Source organism: Pongo pygmaeus, chromosome X (assembly GCF_028885625.2).
Source record: "Pongo pygmaeus isolate AG05252 chromosome X, NHGRI_mPonPyg2-v2.0_pri, whole genome shotgun sequence".
Classification (NCBI taxonomy): Eukaryota; Metazoa; Chordata; class Mammalia; order Primates; family Hominidae; genus Pongo; species Pongo pygmaeus.
In genome coordinates this window covers 101,337,069-101,359,698 of record NC_072396.2, presented here as the reverse complement: position 1 = coordinate 101,359,698, position 22,630 = coordinate 101,337,069, and the positions used below count along the sequence as shown (strand labels likewise).

General features: G+C 36.9%; 1 protein-coding gene across 5 annotated transcripts in view; it reads right to left on the bottom strand.

The window, feature by feature from the left end:
- The window catches only part of DIAPH2 (diaphanous related formin 2), a 908,418-nt gene that overhangs the window by 188,860 nt on the left and 696,928 nt on the right, over window positions 1–22,630 (bottom strand). For all 5 annotated transcript variants that reach the window (XM_054470847.2, XM_054470849.2, XM_054470850.2 and 2 more), the window contains one exon: window positions 19,625–19,760. In XM_054470847.2, the coding sequence (XP_054326822.1) occupies window positions 19,625–19,760 (136 nt within the window). The remainder of the gene's footprint in view (window positions 1–19,624; window positions 19,761–22,630) is intronic.

Here is a 22,630-nt window from a genome sequence, read left to right as displayed (position 1 = left end):
CAAAGCGAACTCCACATTAAGTGCAAACAGACCCAAAGATATGCTGCAAAATGAAATGCTATAAGTCCTATTACATTACTTATGGAGAATGTGGTGTAAACTATCCCTAGATAAGATACCTTCAGTCATTAGGGACTAAAAAAGAGAAATGGGAATCTCATTGGCAAAATCTGTGAGAAATTTGAAGCTGTTTGCTTAGAGTATGTAAAGTATTCATCAGAGAAAAAGGTTCAAACCTACTTTAAGAGAGATAAGAACTATTTCTTCACATATCAGAAGAGGGTTGAAGAAGATTGTTTCTTGACAGAAGTTCTCACGGGAAAATCTCCCTTTTTTATTTGTGACAAAGATCATGCTGGAATTGATAGAAAAAGACATTTTGAAATGAATAAAAGAGGTCACTTACAGGAAGAGCCTTTTGTAGAAGTGGCTTTTTGTTAAAAGATTCTCACTTTTATTCAAGTCAAAACATTCATTTTATTCCAGGAACAAAGTGGTGCAAATTTTGCTTCTCTCATTAACTGTCTCAATTAGGTAAACCACAGAGGCTTCATGGGCGTGCAACTTGAGCAGTCACATAGGGCCCTGCTCTCAGAAGGGCCTCACACTTGGTTTACTGCTCTGCTGCTGCCATCTTGAAATTCTTAATAATCTTTGAACAAGAGGCCCCACATTTTCATTTTGCAAGGAGCTCCACAAATTATGTAGCCAGTTCTGGTAAAACAAAACTCATCTGTAACATCATAAACTATCTTGGTTGTCCATTTTTCACAAGTTTCTTATCAACATCTGAAAGATTACAGGGTCTTCAAAATTATGCGGTAGTTACTATTCCTGATAATTTCTTAATGCGATTTTACTTTTGTATTTATAAAATCATATAAAGGAAGAATTTCCCCGTGGTTAAGTCACTTCCGTTAGAGGCTGCACTAACTTTTTCTATCCACATTAGCATGATTTAGTAAGAAAATGGTCTCAATGCTCTGATTCCTTATCATCAGAAAGAACTGTTTGGTTGTTAAAAATAAAATTGAAAGCAGAAAAGATTGAAATAGTAGCTTCGGATTTCCTTTCCTCTAAAGTTCAGATCCATGAGGGTTTATAGGGCAAAGATGTCAAACTAAAACAAATGGAAACTCTCAGACATGTTTACTTGTTATCTGAAGAAGACATGAGAACATCCAGCAAGGGTGAACAAAATGTTTTAAAGTACTTACAAATAAGGACAATTATTGAATAAGTATACTAATACTATACTAGGAACTAAGAGAAGGTAAATGTGCTCTTCAGTAGATGTGTTCCTGAACAGTTATCCAACTCATTATCTACCTCCTTCACACTTTCAAAGAGTTACAGTTTAATGTACAGGGACATTGCTACTTAAGAAATTCTCTGGTAATTCATTTTACAAACTAAATATTAATACATCTACACACACACACACACACACACACACACACACGATGCAAATGATCATTCCTTATCACTTGTTGAGTTCATTCTAGCATGTTTTAGTTTTAAGAACACGGCAATATATTATACATCAACCAAAGCCATAATGAACAACACAAAGACTACTGAGTTCCCTGTAAAGAGTCCAATGCCAAGGGTATCCTCCCACTTTGTCACTGAGAACTACTTGATTCTGACTGATACTGTCACTGGCAGAAGGAATGCAAAGCTTAGAGGACAAGCCTCTCATTTGCAAATGTACAGCAATGTCATGACTCAGTTCTAATATTTAACTAAAAACAATGTTCAGCACAAGTAACATAGAGAAGCCTAGTAGACAAGGTGGTGGGCTGAAGTAGGCTACTCCTGGCTCTAATGTTTAGCACTAAACTGGCTTTATGGACCTGGAGCGAGTGCTGTTTGTAACTCAGTTGCCACACTTGTGAAATAAGATGAGTCATTGGGCTCTAGGGTTCTTTAACTTTAGTGTACATCAGAATCACCTAGGGAGGTTGTAAGAAAATGGATTGCTGTCCCCTTACTCCCACCCAGTTTCTTATTCAGTGGGTTTAGAGTGAAGCCAGAAACTTTGCATTTCTAACCAATTCCCAGGTTATGCTGAAGCTGCAGCATGGCAAGAATCTGAAGTACTAAACCCACAGTAGTAGGGTTCCTGAGGCACCTGCCAAGATGCTACAGTATCAACAGAGAACAGCAGTGTTCTTTCAGAAGAAGAAACTCAGGCTGAAAGATGGTAGTACATTGGCCTGCTAATCAACAAGGGGTGGGGTGAGGGGAGTGGGGCTGGATGAGCCTCGAGAAAGCAAGGAGGTTATGACTTGAAACTGAAACTAATCAATCAGACTATGCAAGGCCCTTAATCAGCAAATGAAACCAAGTAAACTAAGGGATGAGAGAGAATCAGCTAAAGTGATGAGTCAGAAGACATGAGGAACACTGTTAGTGAGATGGGACAATAGGAATGAAAGATCATAGGAGGTTAACAAGAAGGGCAAAGGTCCCATGCCTTGGGGGAGGGGTGGGACAAGGCTTGGGTCTGACTTGACTCAGAAAGTTCCTGAAGAAGCTCTGCCCAAATACTTTGCTATCATTGCCCAAAGGAAAGAGTATTTCAGGCAGAAAGAGTTAATTCCAGACGGATGCTCTGAAATGCTAAAAAAGAATGAAGAGTAAAATGTGGAGCTAGGGCAGTGGTATACTCCTGTAATCCTAGCTGGTTGGGAGGCTGAGGCAGGAGGATCACTTGAGCCCAGGAGTTTGTGGCCAGCCTGGGCAACACAGTGAGACTCCCTTGTCTAAAAAAAAAAAAAGAATAATATGTGGTTAAGTATAAATGAACATTAACTGAATAAAAATAATGATCCTACTGTCTTGTTCTAAGGTGGGTAATACAAGACCTTGACATCAATACTGTATGCTTGTTTACACAAAAACAAGTACTGCATGATCTCACTTAGATGTGCAATCTAAAAAAGTCAATCTCATAAGAGCAGAAAGAGTGGTGGTTGCCAACAGCTGGGGGAAGGGATGGACAGATGATGGTCAAAGAGTACAAAGTTCCAGTTAGACAGGATGAATAAGTTCTGGAGACTGATGGTACAGCATGGTGGTTATAGTTAATAATACTGTATTGTACCCTAAAAAATTGCTCAGAGAATAGATCTAAAATGTTCTCACCACCAAAAAAGTATATGAGGTGATGAATATGTTAATTAGATTGATTTAATCATTTCACAATGTATACATATGTCAAAACATCACATTGTACACCGTCAATATGTACAATTTATTTGTCAATTATACCTTAGGAGAGCTGAAAAAAAGAAAAAGATACCGTATGGCTTTCTAACCAGCTTTATACTTCAATGGAATTTTGAAAAATGAGCTGCGATAGTAAATTATATTGTTAACAGAAACACATACAAAGTAGTCATGCTGGAATCTAATAATACGTGGATATTCACATATACATTACATATACTGTAACCTTTGCTATTTTTAAAAGGCATCTTTGCTAATGAGTTCAGCTAATAAAACCATATTCATATTCACTTTTGAAGATATTGAGGTGAAGTGATATTGATCTCACATATATTTCCACACCTACCATAGCACACAAAACACCTATGAATATTCAATGTCTACATAGTCAAGGATTAAGGTCCAAATTTCATGTGTGCTTTCCTATCACTCTTCTAAGATAAACACTCCTTTAATATCAGTGAAAATAAAAACATACTGCTGAAAGCATCTGTATTCCTAGGATGCTCCTAAAAATTAGTAGTTGTTAGTTATTGCTAAACTCCACATCTGGGTGTGACCAAAATGTATACAGTATGAGAGGTATATTATAGCATAAGGGGGCATTACATTTCAAAAAGATTTTGAATCAACCTAATGATTTTCAGAAATGGAGTGAAAGAGAAAAACAGGTCCTTCCACAGTGCCTAATAAAACTGTGAAAACACAAAGTAGAGAAAAATGTAAGAAAACAGAAAGAGGCTGCTTAATGCCTTTCAAATAGAAACTGAATTGCTGAGGCAGTTCTCACCACCTTATTTATATATCAGGTTGCTCACAAATCATGATGTCACTCACCAGGAAGCAATGCATCCGGAGGAGCACGACAGTGCAACAAGCCCAAAGAAGGAGGGGAGAGAGGTGCAGCAGAATGATAAAAATGTATCAACTCAAAAAATCCAAATGGTTTTACAGATGAATATTATATGAAAGCATTACATGGAAATAAGAAATTAGTTTCAGAAACTGTCTACAGGCCAAACAAACCAACATAAAAGAGGATGCTTATAACAAAGGACTTACATTTGGTGAACCAAAACTGGGTATTCCTTGAATATCAGAGATTGAAGAGATGGCCAACTTCCACCAAAAGGTTTCCTTTCCCTACCATTATCTGTGAGACAAGCAACTAGTCTCTTATGTCCCGTCTCAAACAACAACAAAAACATGACAACAAACAAAACAAACCAAACAAAACCTGGCATATGGTCCTACTTTCCATTTAAATAATACATTTTTTTCTTTAAGACATACTGTCTTAAAGTAAATTTTTGAGATGGCTCCTCAATACAGACTTCTGGTTTTACTTTGGTATGTCAGCATCAATTAGTCTTTAGTTACTTTGTCTTTAAAAAAAAATCACATCTGGCCGGGTGCAATGGCTCACGCCTGTAATACCAGACTTTGGGAGGCTGAGGCAGGTGGATCATGTGGTCAGCAGTTCAAGACCAGCCTGGCCGAGACGGTGAAACCCCGTCTCTACTAAAAATACAAAAATTAGCCAGGCGTGGTGGTGGGTGCCTGTAATCCCAGCTACTCAGGAGGCTGAGGCAGAGAATTGGAATTGCTTGAACCCGGGAGGCGGAGGTTGCAGTGAGCTGAGGTCGCACCATTGCACTCCAGCCTGGGAGACAGAGCAAGACTCCATTGCAAAAAAAAAAAAAAAAAATCACATTCTTCAGAATAAATGTTAACTACTGAAGTCTAGGGCACTTGATCTCTTTTCCTAAGATTATAATTATCTGTGGTTTTAAAAGAGCTAACTCATACATTTCCTTATAAAGATGTTTACCTTGTTCCTCTAGGGTCTTAAAAAAAGAGAGAGGATGAGGGAGAATAGGCTGAAAACTGCACTGCCAACCCTTGCCCCTACCGCCACTTCCACCCTTGAGGAGGGAGCTATCTTTTGGAGGTTTCATCTACTGTCATGGTTACTCAATTGAAAATAGATACTTTCAACATGCTTTAGCCACAGGAGCTTACAGGATTACTTAAAAGTACAGGCTGCACCTGAATGTACTGTGGGGGAAGGAGTGTGGTTACATTTAAAGGTTAATGTAACCATAGTTCATCTCTATAGCTCCATCTCGATTTCCCCTCAAAATATGATCAGATAGCCCTTAGAACAAAGCTGTATTGACTATTTGAGTGAAGAAAAAAGAGATGCAAAGAACGGTATAACAAGACCTAACAACATAATGGATTCTGGTGATGCTGGATAGAGCTCTGACTCAGAATGAGTTGCCTCAAACAAGTTAAGCATCTTTTTAAAACACTGGGGAAGACACAGGGGAGGTAGTTTCATATACCATGCTGAAGTTCAGTAGAATGAGGTCGGTTAAGCACTCTGTCCTGAGACATACACTTTTCATTTTCAATTGTTTTCAAATAAAAAGAGAGAAATTCCCTTTTCAAGTTGGATTGTTTAAATGCACCTACAGCTACTCCTGTCTAGCAAAGGCTAGGCAAGCTCTCCCTACTGATGCATTTCAAAAAAGGTTCAATTGGCAAAAGAAAGCAAGTGCAAAGGGTTTTTGACAAAAGAGGACTAGAGGGAACCCATTTTCCTTTCACAGAAATACTGTTCTAGAAAATCAGACAAGGTAGTGACTCAACCAAGAATGTGTAGATATTGGTGAGATCAACAGGAAATTTGGAAAACTTCTTCAACTTCAAACACTGAACTGCATAAAACTATTAGCTTAAAAATTGGGGTAGGGATTACATTATAAAAATAAGGGACTAAAGAGACAAACAAAACAAGATACTATGATTTACAGCTTACAACACAGCCTAAACCAGCATACTCTGAGAATGTGGTTGTCTTATACCACAGAACCACACTGATGTAAAAGGAACCTCCTGGACCCTGTCCAATCCTCAGCAGGGCTATGCCTGAGTCTTCCTAGACCTATATGTATCCATCCTATTTAATGATGCTCCAAATAATTCCTACGCAACTTTCTCCAGGGCTCAGCAAATAGAAAAGGCTAAATCAAATACAGGAGCTCTGAAATATCTAGTCTGACAAAAAGAATTTTTTTTAAAGTACATTTAAAGTAGATTCCAGTGCTGGTTCAAACAAATAAAAGTATTATGCCATCCATAGTTAATTGCACATTTAAAAGGATAATTATTTTTTGATTTTCAAATGAATCATACCATCATCTTCTAAGCTGTTACGAAATAGCATATGAAACCTACTGTTGACATATATGACAAGCAGGTATTCTAAGTTTAGGTTTTAATGTCTTCCTAATACCATTGTGACAAAGGTATAATTGCTTTCTTAAACGATGTCTTCTTTTCCATTTTATCCCACTAACAAGTTAAGATACCATATACTTTATAGGTTGTTCATGTGTGAGGGGTGTAACAGAGGACTGAGGATTGACTATTTATAAAAAAAGAAATATAGATGATTTTAAGAGATCGTATATAGTATGTGAAAAATATTATATGCTACATACGGTCCTGTGTGAGTGTATACATACACCTATGGGACTACATGAAGCAACAACCATTATTTCTTACAGAACAGACATACATAAGAGAGGGAGAAAGGCTGATAGTTAATAACCCCTGAAATAGGTTAATAGTGCTAAGTTATCAGTCAATCATACTTTGATTAGGGTATGTCACCACAGATCAGCACACTGTAGGCACTGAATAAATACCTGTGGAATTAAATTAACAATCACTGAAAGGTTTTCGTCCATAATCCTTTTGCATATTTAGTGTAACAATGGAATTTATTTTTTATTTTTTAAATTTTTTTCTTTAGACAGAGTCTCACTCTGTCGCCCAGACTGGAGTACCCGGGTTCAAGCAATTCTCCTGCCTCAGCCTCTCGAGTAGCTGGGATTACAGGCATCTGCCGCCACACCCAGCTAATTTTTGTAGTTTTGGTAGAGACGGGGTTTCACCATGTTGGCCAGGCTGGTCTCGAACTCCTGACCTCAGATGATCTGCCCGTCTCAGCCTCCCAAAGTGCTGGGATTACAGGCGTGAGCCACTGCGCCTGGCCAAGTGTAACAGTAGATTTTGTCCTGATTCTAAAGCAGCCCAGGGGCTCGGGGATTCAATGTGGGTGGAATAAATATAATTTAAAAAAAAAGTCATTAGAGACTCAGTTGAGTTCAGTGCAGTTTGTTGGTTCTGTGAATCTGTTAGGTATAATTACTGACATGAATCTAAGCGCATTTGACTGAGAACAGAGCAAAATTAATTGCCATGTTGCTGTATAACAGCTGTTATTCATTTGACACTTTTCTGTAATAAGAATTACAATATTAAAATATGGAACAAAGCATGTTTTTAATAAATGATTAGGCCACCTACAATGTGTTTTTGTAATTTCTTATATAGTCAGTTTTATTGTTTTCACTTACCTGCTCTAATATTTTCATAGATTTCTGCCTAGTAAAGTTGCATAAATCATATATAGCAACAAGCATATATTGTAGAGAAAAGCCAAATTTGTAACTGCCAGTGTTACTCATCTTCTACATAGGAATTGATGAAATCTTGTTAAATGTTCAGCACACTGAAGACAGCTCTTACAGTTTTTGCAAATCTGAGTTTCTGCATTTAGAATGGAAGAACTCTTAATGAGATCTAAAGTATATTACCTATCTTGTTTCACATATTTATTTTTGTCTCTCATTTAAAAGAATATTTTTAGTAGATGTAGAAATTTGTTTTACTGCTAAGGCAGATAAAATGAGAATTTAGTACTTATTTCCCATGAACTGAAGCCAGAAATGTAATTATTTTAGTATGGGGTCAGAAAAAAAAAATTACTAGTGATAAGTGGCTCAAATAGGCTACAGGAAAAAATAACTAGAATCTTCAATTAATCTGGAGTGTATTCTGGAAATAGTACAGATAAAGCACATGCTCCAGTGCTAGTGTATACTGATCACTGATGCTCTGGATAATGGCCCAGAGACAATAACGAAATCCTAATGATCTACCAGTAAATGTATATTGTGTGCTGGCTACATGTCCAAAATTATATTTAAGTGCCAGATGCTGCTGCACATTTTCACCTGTGTAACATGTAAAGCCAAAATTTTTTTTGGGCGGGGAGGTGGTTGGGAGAGTGCGAGGAGAGTTGTACAAAGAGTTGAGAAAGATTTCAGATGATAAAGACTGATGCATAAATAGCTTTCTATATAATTATAAAGTCAGATTAATCAAAACTCCACTTCTCTCAGGGTAGTCAATCAAGATCTTATTGTAATGATTACTGCCATTGATAATTTTCCTTGACATGTTCACTAAATAATTATTATTATTAAAGGGATAACATTTAACACTTACTACATGCTAACCATGTGCCAGGCAAGTACTAAGAGATTTACATATATCCTCTCATTTAGTTCTTATGAAAATCCTATGAGGTAGATGCTATTGTTTTCTCTGTCCTTGAGGATCAGAGAGGTTAGATGAGTTGTTCAAGGATACACCGTGTAGGGAGCAGGGCCATGATGTTAACTGGTTTTGTCTGGCTCCAAAGGCAAGAGGGGTAAACTCATTTCAATCACAGGCTAAACCAATGATGGAGAGATCTGACAGATTACATGTCATTGGGCATCAGAAGATTCAACCAGCAGGGTGTGATTTATCATTTGATGATTGCTACAATGGGAGCTCCTCCTCTTTGTATCTCAATATCTTTTATCCCAATGCTTGAACTTAGAAATTCAACAAATGTTGACTGAATGGCAGCAGCATGACATGATATTGCCTTAACATGGACCTAAAGGTATTTCATTAAAATAACAAAGTCACGAATTCATACTAAACATCCTAATGTGTGAGAAGCTCCAAAGACCTGGGTAAATCTTTACTGTACTGAATAATTTTATTTGGGGAAACAAAACCCAAATTTTCACTGAAAAATCAAATCTAGAGAACAAAGAGAAAAAAATTCTGAATTTTATATAAACATAGATTTCTTGAAATCTTTGCTAAGGTTGGAAACTAGGTAACTTAAAGTAAACATAGTATCAGCCAGATATACTTTTTCTCTTCATAGGTAAGGCTTTGCTAGGCCAAAGACTGTTTTCTAGGTCCACCAAGCATACAAACTTGTTTTACTTTGTATTAGCATCTATGAGCTGTTTATTAGCAGTTGTAAAAATATGCCGGAACGATAGTACCGATATTGCCTCATTAATTTATATTATTGGAGGTGATTTACTACTACTTGAATCAATTCCATTATTTGTGAGTTTTCTAATCTATAATTTTGGTGACTATAATCTAATGTCTGGGGTATGACAGTGAGAAACATAAATTGACCTATTCAGATCAAAATAATATAATGTGAAATGAGTTTATTCACTTATAAGATGTAATTATTTTACAACTAGGAAAACAGATAAAAACAAAATTGCTATCAACCACAGAGTTTAAATGTTTAGGTTTATTTGGCAAAAACTGCTAATCAACTCTCTGAAGACTGATTTTTCATCAAATCTAAGGTACCTCATTCTTTATCATGACACTAGAAGCAAACAGGCAATTCTGATTTCCATATAATCTTATATAAGGAGGAGTAAAACTCTTCCTGATTAAATTAATATTTGCATAAGAATCATGCTTATAGTTTGCAATTTCAAAATACCCATTTTTAACATACTTGTTCCTATTGCTTCCTCTAAGATTTTGCAGTTAATTTGCTGACTTCCATAAACATGAAAAGAAAGAAATTTATTTACAAATATTTGGTAAGCTTTTTCTCTCTACCTACAGAACTAATTAATCTTTTTTTTAGTGGTCCCTAACATAATTATCATCTATACCAATATAAGCAAACATTGGAGAACACAGACCAAGTACTTTACATAGTTTGCATACGGTTGCATGCATTTTAGAGTACATTTGTTGACTTAGCATATTTTTGTTGCATTTAAATTAGCTTTCTCAATTTTACATTTAAATAAGTGGTATATTACTGTGCATGCTCTAATTATAATTATTTGGAAAATGGTGCAATAAACGTTGATTGGATGGATCAAATAGCCTAATGTGCCAAAATATATCAATATATAATCATCCACTGGTAAAACTGTGCTGTTCTTTTAAAAAGATGTCTCTTGCTCATCAGTCAATCTGTTGCTTGCAACTTCCAACTGCCTTTTAAAATCTCCTTTATGAAATTTTTTCCTTCCTGTTACCATCTTCTCAAACTGCTGCAGGTTTAAACTCCTTTGAACAGAGAATCAGGTATGAGCTCACTCCCTTTTCATCACCTTTCACTGTTCTTTTCCAGCTACATCCTCCTTGTAGTCTCCTCTCCTTTCTTGTGCTTCTGGCTTACTTCTTGAAAATCCCTAAATGAATTCCCATAATGACCTTAGCTCTCCTACCTCATCATGCCACAACTCCCCTGCCTGACCTGGAAGGCTCTTTCACAGCCCAGCTCCATCCTACCTTTCAACAGTTTTCCAAATCAAACCCTTCACTAAAATGACACCAACAGAAAATACTGACTGAACATTTAACTATCAGGGACTGGTAATAGGCCAAATGCCATTAACGTATAATCAATAAATAGACTACAGTATAAATAACACCAGTCTCTGGTTTTACAGAAGAAAAAAATTGAGGCACAGAAAGATGAAACACCTTGTCAGAGATTATATGGCTAGTAAACTGTGGTGCTGGGACTTGAACTTAGGACCCATTCTCTTAATCGTTTTGATGTATTTTCCTGTGGGCTATACACATATCCTACATGAAGCATGCTGCCTTATGTGCTGACATGCACTACTGCTGATGTTATTCCCTTTTACTTGGATAGTTTCACCTCTGCTCAGCCAAATGTTACCCATCCTTCAGGGTCTAGCTTGACTGGTATGTTCAGAGGCTGTATTTAGCCTTCTCCATGAAACTTTATGTAATTTTACCAGGCCTCATTGATTTCCCTTTTTAGATAGAGCTAAAGAGCAAATAATCTCTATTATGTATCAGCACACAGTTTAATGTTTGCTAGGTCACCTTTATTTTATTTCTCTGACAAAAATGAAAACTTCTTAAGGGTGGAGACTATTTCTTGAGCTTTTACCAGATTCTTCAAGAAGCATAAAAATGACTCTTTCATCGTATCAGCAGCAGCGAGTATATTCTAGGTCCTGTGTTTTGTACTGTACTTAATTATCTCACTTAATCTTCACTAAAACTATAGAAGGCGAATGTCATTATCCTATGTTACAGGTGAGGTAACTGAGGCATGAAGAGATAAGGCAACAGAACTAGGTCATAAAGCTAGGTAGCAGAGCTAAGACTGATCTTCACTTCTGAACACACAGAATTTAAATTTTTAGTAATACCACTTAATGTTTATAAAATGCCTGTCTCTTTAATATTTAATCATATCTATTTTCTTCTTTAAAATTAAAAAAACTGTTTCTTATCATGGCCTTTGCCTTCTGATCTCCAATTCTCTCAAAATATAGCCTTGGTACATGGTATTTTTTTAAGGATTTAACTTGAAAGATATAATTCTCTGGCTGCTTGGTTTTCATGATATCGTTACTTAATTCTGAGCTCAGTTGATCACATCTAGATTACAGAAATAATCTTTTGTGTTTGCTTTATCCTATTATTTTTCTGAATAATTAAATCCTCAAATATTTCTCCTTGATGAATGTATATAATTTTGCACGCCACATAAATATGCCTTACTTTTGCTAAGTTACATCTACTAAGCAATAGATGTGTAAAAAAAAAAAAAAAAAAAGGTTGGGGGAGAAGTGTTTGTCCTTTGCTACACTGATAGGAAATAGAAGCTTTATGGAAAGTGTACACTTTTTTAAAAAGTTATTTGTAATTTCCAATGTGACTTACTTTACCCAAGGAACTCTCTACTTTTGTTATAGGTAAGATCCTATGGTTCCAGTGGTATGTATCTCTGGTCCCATGCATGAAATACCTCTATGTACTAAATATTACATACCTCGCAATGGCAATGAAATGTTCTATATCATCTCTCTTTCGGTGGAAGAGAAGATTACAGTGTTCTAATTGGACATATTTAAAGTTATATAAATCACTTTCTGATGACACTTCACTCACATCTTCCATAGGCTTTCACGCCTCATGGATTCACATATGATGTGTCTCCATCATGATTCCTCCCAGCTCTCAGAAGGCTCACAACTGCCTTCCATCTAGTTGATAAGAGCATCTTTCATAAGACACTCTCTGAGAAACTCAGACAGTGAGCTCCATCTTGACAGACACCCAACTCTATTATTCTTATTCTTTCTTTCCTGCATCTTTTCATTTTCATAATTAAAACTACACACTTGCAATGGAAGGATCTGTTTTTGAAACATATTTATAAGTACCAAGGCACATACAGTCCAAGTATAAAGTAACATTACAATAAATAATAATAATATTTGTAACACATGGGCCATGAGTCAAGAAGGTAACAGTAGTTTACTATTTGATTGATACGTAAATAGAGCTATGGTACTAAAACATAAAAAATAAATCCAATTTTTAAAAATGTATTTTTCATGCTCAAATCACTCAGCTGAGCATATGCATAAAAACTTATTTGGATATTTATCTTACGGTCTCAATGACATTTGAAGAGGTAATTAACTAAATATTAGCAAATGAAAATACATACAGACTATGAAACCATCCCTATAAAAATTTAAAAATTAATCAGGGAAGAAAGGAGAGAAAGAAATGAAAATAGGCCAAGGCCGGGCATGGTGGCTCATGCCTGTAATCCCAGCTACTTGGGAGGCTGAGGCAGGAGAATCACTTGAACCCAGGAGGCAGAGGTTGTAGTGAGCTGAGATTGCATCACTGCACTCCAGCCTTGATAACAGAGCAAGACTCCATCTCAAAAAAAAAAAAAAAGAAAAGAAAAGAAAATAGGCCAGGCACAGTAGCTCACGCCTATAATCCCAGTACTTTGGGAGGCCAAGGCAGATCGCTTGATCTCAGGAGTTCAAGACCAGCCTGGGCAACATGGCGAAACCCCACACCTACAAAAAATACAAAAATTAGCTGGGCATGGTGATGTGTGCCTATAGTCCCAGTTACTGCGAAGGCTGACGTGGGAGGATCGCTTGAGCTCGGGAGGTGGAGACTGTAGCGAGACAAGACTGCGCCACTGCACTCCAGTCTTGGCAACAGAGTGAGACCCTGTCTCAAGAAAAAAAAAAAAAAAAAAAAAAAGAAAGTAGGGAAAAAGATAAACCAAGCTTGTGGCACATTCAGTGATTCAGTGTTAATCATTAAGTCAGCTTGCTCTCCGACCTGCTTGACCTGCTTCCTCATAGTTGTTTGGTACTTATTGCTTCAGAATCACACAGACCCTGTTACAAGATTATAGTTCCCCTTAACTGCTGTGTAGATAACAACTTGAACATTATAAAACATTAAGTTTTCCATTGGAGCTATTCTTTCAGTGCTGCGTACCAATGAAACTACTGATGTCAGCTGGTCTGAAGGATCCCACAAGAAGCTGACTCACCAAAGAATGCAGTTTCCACATCCTGATGATTTCATCCCCCTTGCCCTGGTCAATCAATGACTCCAATTTTCCAGCCCCCTGCTCTCTGAGATCCACTTAAACATCCCAGCCCAGAACTCCTTGAGGAGATGGATTTGAGGGTCTCCTCCCATCTCTTTGCTTGGTGCCCTGCAATCATTAATGTCTTTCTCTGCTGCATCCCAGTTGTCTCAGGGTATTGGTCTGTTACTGTGCAGCAGGCATACAAACTTGTTGGTCCTATAACAACTAGACACAATCAAAATAAGCCCTTCTTTCTTTGTCTGTTATAGACACATTTTTAGGAGAACAGTGAAAGGTTAATAAATACTTGGAGGAGGGTAGGAATTGCTGTAGTGTGGGAGAAAGATTACATTCTCAGAACAAAACTGGATAGGCTCCTTTTTTTTTTTTTTTTTGAGACGGAGTCTCGCTCTGTAGCCCAGGCTGGAGTGCAGTGCCGCGATCTCGGCTCACTGCAACTTCTGCCCCCCGGGTTCAAGTAATTCTCTGCCTCAGCCTCCCAAGTAGCTGGGATTACAGGCACCGGCCACCACGCCCAGCTAATTTTTGTATTTTTAGTAGAGACGGGGTTTCACCATCTTGGCCAGGCTGGTCTTGAACTCCTGACCTCATGATCCACCCGCCTGGGCCACCCAAAGTGCTGGGATTACAGATGTGAGCCTCTGCACTCGGCCGATAGGCTCCATTTTTAACCACTTACTCTTTTCATTGTTCACTCCAGCAATGCTGGAGTGTGGCGGGGGACTCCTGGAGGCCCCACAAGATCATTTCAGGGATTTGCAAGGTGAAAACTATTTTCATAATAATACTGACACTTTTTTGCCTTTCTATTTCTCATTCTTTCCTGAGTGTATCGTGAAGTTTTCCAGAAGTTACATGAAGAATGATATTGAATCAGATTGAATAGAAAAGTAGGTATGAGAATCAAGCTGTCTTATGAAGTCAGACTGTGAAGAGATTTATGACATTATTCTTTTTCTCTTCTAATTCTTTTTTTGTTTTGGAAAATATAGGTAGCTTTCATTTAAAAGGTTATTTATTTTAACATGAAAAGGTTTACTATTGTTATTTTAATTGAATCAATCAATCGATAATTTTAAAAGTGTCTCAGTTTTAACTCTAAGATGATAAATATCAATATAAACAACTTACATAAACAAAAGGCATTTGGGGTCCTCAATGATTTTTAGTGTAAACGGGTTCTGAGATCAAATAGTTTCAGAACCTCTGATTTATACTTCACCGTGGTGATCCCATTCAAACACACATGCTATAAGTTGAACTATGTAATTAAGAAGTGATTGTTCTAAAATATTTATTTTAGGAAAAAAAAAACAGTAACTAAGAGCAGCTGGGCATGTTAGCATACACCTATATTCCCAGCTACATGGGAGGCTGAGGGAGGAGGATTGCTTCTGCCTAGGAGTTTGAGGCTGCAGTGAGCTATGATCACATCTCTGTATTCCAGCCTGGGTGACAGAGTGAGACTCCATCTCTGAAGAAATAAAATAAAGTAGGGTGGGCCTTTAATTCAATATCACTGGTATTTTTATAAAATAAACACCATGTGAAAAGACAGATATGCACACAGGGAGAATGCCACGTGAAGGTTGAAGTTATGCTGCGACAAAGCAGAAAACTACTAGAATCTAGGAGAGAGGCCTGGCACAGATCCTACCGTAGACTCTTCAAACGGAGCATGACCCTGCTGACACCTTGATCTTGGACTTCTAGCCTCCAGAACTGTCAGACAACATATATCTGTTGTTCTAAGCTACCTAGCTTGTGGCATTTTCTTATGGCAGCCCTGGCAAACTAGTACACTGTAACTTCAATGTTCAAATAAAAACCAATGATCCCCAAGCCGATACGGTTAGTTTAGACTTCTTTCCTGAGTTTCACAATCACATATACAATGGCTTCTTAGACATTTTCCATCTTTACAAGGTGGAACTAAACATGTTTAAAATGATATCAGTCATTGTAACTCTCCTGAGAAAATCTGCTCTATTCCTGAGTTTGCTTTCTCTGTGAAGCATACCACCTTCTTTAACACTTGCCTCCTTTGATTTACACATCCAATCAATCATCAGCACCTGTCAATTCTGTCCTTTAACACCCTCTCATGATGGTTAATTTTATATGTCAACTTGGCTGGGCCACAATGTCCAAATATTTGGTCAAACATTATTTTGGTAGTTTCTATGAGGGTGTTTTTGGATGAGATCAACATTTAAATCAGTGAACTTTGGGTAAAGCGGTTTGTACCTCATGATGTGAGTGGGCCTCATCCAATCAGTTGAGGGCCTGACTAGAACAAAAACACTGACATCCCCCAAGCAAGAGAGAATTCTGCAGCAGATAGTTTTCAGACTTGAACTGTAACATTGGCTTTCCTCTGGGTCTCTAGCCTGTCCTCCTGCCTTGCAGATTTTAAACTTGCCAGCTTCTATAATCACTTGAGCCAATTCCATAAAATAAATCTGTGTGTGTGTATGCATTTGTGTATACACACATCTTACTAGTTCTGTTTCTCAAAAGAACTCTAACTAATATATCTCTTGTTGCTTTTTAAACTCACTGTCACTGTATTAGTTCAGGCCACTATCATCTCTTGTCAGGACTATGACAATATCCTCATAACCTCTATTTTCTTAGGGCTTTCCCCTTCCAATACATTCTTTCTGCTTCTGTCAAAATGACCTTTCTGGCTGGGAGGTTGCAGTGAGCCGAGATCATGGCACTGCACTCCATCATGGGTGACAGAGTGAGAACCTGTCTCAAACAAAAACAAAAAAACAAAACAAAACAAAACAAAAACAAAATAATCTAAGAATCCTGACTATGTACACCATTTTCCAGTTATAAACATTCATGGGCTTCCCACAGCTTTCAGCGTAAGACCCTTGGCATAGCAGAAAAGAAAGAAAGATACCATTAGGAGAAATAGATGATGGGTTGATGGGTGCAGCAAACTACCATGGCATGTGTATACCTATGTAACAAAACTGCACGTTCTACAAGTGTACTCCAGAACTTAAAGTATAATTAAAAAAAAAAAAAAAAGAGAGCTCACAATCTGTCCCCTGTCCCCTACTATCTCTTCTGGCCTCTTCTCCAACTACTCCTCCCTGCACATAAAGGAGCTAACTTTCAGAACTTTCCTTTTTTTTTTTTATTTTGAGACAGAGTCTCGCTCTGTCATCCAGGCTGGAGTGCAGTGGTGAGATCTCGGCTCACTGCAACTTCCACCTCCTGGGTTCAAGCGATTCTTTTGCCTCAGCCCCGAGTAGCTGGGACTACAGGTGCACACCACCACGCCTGGCTAATTTTTGTATTTTTAGTAGAGACGGGGGTTTCCCCATATTAGCCAGGCTGGTCTCGAACTCTTGACCTCGTGATCCACCCACCTTGGCCTCCCAAAGTGCTGGCATTACAGGCGTGAGCCACCATGCCCAGCCACTTTCAGAACTTTTCTACTGACTTCTTCACCTTTTCAATGATAACTTCCTATAAACACATATTGTCATGCTGTACTCTAGTGCTTACCTCCTAATAGAGTGACCTCAGTCATGACCAGTTTTCCTGATTCTAATTATGAAGTTCGTTTGCTAAATTATGTTGATACTATTCTATTTTAACACAGCTTTTTACATAATAATATTACTTTTTTCTTCTGTTAAAATGTTATATTTGTTTCCTGGGTGGAAGATATAAACTATAGTCAATTCCTGAAAATGTTTATATATTTTAAAAGTATGAAGACTAAACTTAATAGTATGGATATTACTTTAGAAGATTAGCCATTAAGAGACATTACTGCAAAATACTTGATAATGATTGTTATAATTAATAATTACACTTAAAAGCACATAATAATAATTAACTCTGGTTACACACTGCCTGGGTTCAAATCTTGGTTCTACCTCTCACTATCCTTGTGACCTTGGGCAAGTTACTTAAGTTCTCTGTGCCTCAGTTTTGTCATTTTAAAATGAGATAGTAGTACTTTCCTAATACGGTTCTATGAGGATTAAATTGGTTCCTAAATGTAAAATTCCTAGAATAGTTCTTGGTAAATAGCAAGTGCTATATGTTAGTTGTTATCATTTTCTCCTGACAGTGGCATAGGTAAATGGAAAGATTCTATAGTGAGACGACTTGGATTCTAATCTTGGTGCTAGTACTTCCTATTTGTGTGACCTTGTCCAAGTTCCTTAATTTCTATGAGCCTCAGTTTTCTATCTGTAAAATGAGATGATAATAGTACCTACCTCATAGAGATGTTGTGAGGATTGACTTAAAATATGTAAAAGTGCCGGGTGCAGTGGCTCACGCTTGTAATCCCAGCACTTTGGGAGGTCGAGGTGGGTGGATCACGAGGTCAGGAGTTCGGGACCAGCCTGGCCAACACAATGAAACCCCGTCTCTACTAAAAATACAAAAATTAGCTGGGCATGGTAACAGGTACCTGTAATCCCAGCTACTCAGGAGGCTGAGGCAGGAGAATTGCTTGAACCCAGGAGGCAGAGGTTGCAGTGAGCCAAGATCAAGCCACTGCACTCCAGCTTGGGCGACAGAGCTAGACTCTGACTCAAAAATAAATAAATAAATAAATACGTAAATGTCTTACAACCATGCTTGGCATATGGTCAATATTATAGAGTGCTTACAATTTTTACTATTGTTATCTTCAGTAACGCATGGTCCATATTAATCATATTACCTTGTACCTTGTTCAGATTTTGTTTTGTTTTGTTCTTAAATTCTCTAAACCTCAGGTGACAAAGACTATGCATGCTTTTTTTATTCTTAAATTTTCAGTGTGCAGATACCTGATACCAAGCACTTTCTTTTTTTGCCCTCTCTTCTTTAGAAAGTAAACCAACCAAACCAAACAACTCACCAACAATATACAGTCACTCTTGCTAACCAAGAAAACAACTAACTTTATTTATTTATTTATTTATTTACTTATTTATTTATTTTTTGAGATACAGTCTCGCTCTGTTGCCTAGGCTGGAGTGCAGTGGCATGATCTTGGATCACTGTAGCCTCCGCCCCCCAGTTTCAAGCAATTCTCTCACCTCAGCCTCCTGGGCAGCTGGGATTACAGGTGCCTGCCACCATGCCTGGCTAATTTTTGTATTTTTTGTAGACATGGGGTTTCACCATGTTGGGCAGGCTGGTCTTGAACTCCTGACCTCAAGCGACCCTCCCGCCTCGGTCTCCCAAAGTGCATGAGCCACTGTGCCCGGCCTCAAACAACTTACTTTAAACTATATGGACATACCAGCATCTTGTACTTAGGCTTATAGCTGTGTAAGATGCCTTTCCCTATTTTATTCAACTTGTAATAGTGCTGTCAATATTTCTTAGGACTTAAAATGTTCAAGCTTCCAAGGAAGACTGTTAACTGTTACTGCACTGCCAATAGACATGTGCCTACAAAATGAAGTTAAAAGCTAAGACTTATCTCCCCATACCCGTTTTTCACATTTCATCTCACCCTCTTTTTCCCTCCCCACTGCCTCATCCAGAATATAATATACTATGGTAAGAAAAGTAGGGAGAAAAACACTATCTCAACAAAATATCATCTTGCATTGGTTATCAAAAATCCTGAATGCTCAATGTAGGGAGATAGGAAACACACATAGCATCATGAGAGAAATTTAGCACAAGTAACTAATACTATTGTGAATTTTCTATGAAAATTTACTTTATAATCCAAAAATAAATAACTGCAATTATTTTGCACTTTTTGCATTTTTGTAAAAATTGGAAATATTTTCATACCTTTGTTTATATCAATGAGTTGTTTCTTTTTCTTCTGGCGTTCTAACTTTTCTTGTTCAGCTTTCTCTTTTGCAAGTTTTGCCCTCCTGGTCTTCTCTTCCATTTCTCTTCTCTTATTGTTTTCTCTCACTGCTTCCTATACATACAAACAAAGTTAAACGAAAACCTTTCCATTACTTATATAATAGAGAAATTGCACAGTTTTAAATTTTCTCTCACTGCTTCCTATACATATAAACAAAGTTAAACAAAAACCTTTCCATTACTTATATAATGGAGAAATTGCACAGTTTTAAATTTATATAAATATGCAGAGATGGAAAGGTATTACAGCAGCCTGAAGGTGCATACTTTTGAGAGAGACAATTAATTGTAAAATATCTCTTCTTGAAAAAAGATTTAGAAATAACTCAGTCTTCAATTGCCATTATCTAGGGTGCCAGAAAATTAAGGACATCAATATTACAGATTTAACAATAAGTATACTTTATCTATTGTTAAAATATGAACTAGTTTGACACATGAGAAGACTTAGTAAGGAAATATGACTCAGCAAGTATTTTACCCCCTTTATTATGTACTTTTCTGTTATCTGCAAAATTGAGATTAATAAAAAAACTACCTTATAGGAGTTTTGTGAGGAAAAATGATACAAACATAAAGTGCTTAGAATAGATCCTGATATATTATAATCAAGGAATTTTAGTCTATGATGGTGATGATGGTGGTCCTGGTGCTGGTGATAATGATTACATCTAATCATGCAGGGCAGGAAACAATCAACAGTATTATCACAGAAAAGAAATACCTTCAAATATGACAGCTTTTTACTTGTCAAAATATTTAGAAATGCTGAAACATATTTCAAGCTATTGTCTGTTTTATTTTGGATAGATGATTTGTGGAACATAAGTGAATGAGTACATTCCAGTAGTTGGTATTAGACAAAGCTGAATTAATGTGATCAGCTGGAATATCAATTTCCTTTGAGTTCAGATAAATCACAAATGCAGAAACATATCAACTACAAGTTTCCTCCATCAAGTTGCTCTGTTTCTTTTTTCTATTATGATTGATTAAATATACTTCATAGCATGTACAAGCTATTTGAGAAAAACTATTTTGTTACAGAAACCCTAAAGAAAAAGACTCAATAACGAGAATACGTCTACAGGGCTTTGCCTGGAGGGGTTTATATTGAAATAATTTTTTTCTTTATGTTAAAAGACACAGCAGTTTAAAATAGCCTTAAAAACACTTTCAAAATTCTCCTGACATGCAAGAATTGATTTCTTCCTACAAAATCTAAATGATTTTACCTTCACTGGTACCTCCCCTTTCTCCTGTCATTGTTTTTGTGCTCTTAGACTCCACAGCAATAGGCTAGGAGCACAAAGGTACCTGGCTATTGTAGATGAACTCAAAGACTACCACTTAAAAATAAGCTGGCATACTAGAATCATAATTTTAAAGCAGGGTTTCTCAACCTCAGCACGACTGTCACTTTGGGTTAGATTATTCTTTGGTAGGAGCTGTCCTATGCATTGTGGGATGTTTAGCAGCATCCCTGGCCTCTACCTGCCAGATGCCAGTATGATCCCACTCCAGTTGTGACAACTGGGGTTTCACCATGTTGGTTAGGCTGGTCTCGAACTCCTGACCTCAAGTGATAAGCCCGGCTTGGCCTCCCAAAGTGCTGGGATTACAGGCGTGAGTCACTGCACCCGGCCAAACCACTGAATTATATAAACTACAATGGTAAATTTTATGGTATGTAAATTATCTCAATAAAAATTAATCACATTAATAAATAGATGTCTAAGAAAGACAGGATGGAAGTAAAATTGTAACTCAAAAGGGAAAAAACAATGTGAAAAGGCATCACCTATTCAGGCCCTGATACTAATAAGCTATATGATGTTTGGTAAGTAACATGAAAAGAGGCAAGTAGCAGAGGAAAGAAAGAAGGCTAATGCTTATATATATTTTATTAGTGGTCAAATCTCTAATTTGGTAAACAGTCACCAAGATCTGGGTGGACTATTATATTATCAATCTAATGGGTTGTTTACATGCTGAGTGCTCCCATTAGGATTCCTCACATGGTTTGTTAAGATGGAGGGAAAAAAACGACTGGTTACTTGCATTTGTATTTCTTCTTTGTTCTGATAATAACAGCTACTCTTTAAGGGAAATCTATTATGTACCAGGAGTTTTAAACATTATCTAGTCTTAAATACATACTTTGTAATCTTTATAGAAAACCTGCAAAGTAGGTATTATTTGTTCCATTTTATACATGAAATTTAGGTTCAGGTAGGCTAAGTGACATACCCAAAGCTACACAGCTTCTTAAGTAACACAACCACCTAGCATTGTTTGGCATTAGCCTCTATGTTCATTTTCACTATCATGATGCCTTCCAAACAGAGTTACCAGATAAAATACAGGCTTCTCAGTTAAATTTACATTTCAGATAAACTGTGAATACTTTTGTTAGTAGAAGTATGTCTCATATAATATTTGGAACATACTTAAATAGAAAAAAATCATGTAATATTTAGGATATATTGATACTAAAAAATTATTTATTATCTGAAATTCAGCTTTAACTGGGAATCCTATATTTTCATTTCATAAACCTGGCAGTCCGATTCCCAAGACTGTGTTGATTTTTTATAAGCATCCTTTGATCAACTAAGATCATCTAATAAAGACAGTAGAAATGATTACAAAAAGAAACGCCCAAATCAAAACCACATTTTGAAAATAGAAATCTTGATACAGATGATTGATAGGCATTATATTGTATATGAACTTGAATCATGCTATTTCTGTAGCATCCTCCATGTATTTATTATTTCTGGAAAATATGCTAAAACTAAAAAAAAAGTTCATATAAAAATCAAACTGATACAATTTGCGATAGAAGAAAATAAGAGATTAAATTTTTATATGAGAGGGAAGCTTGCAACAGGCACCACTAAAACAACATGAATGTAGATC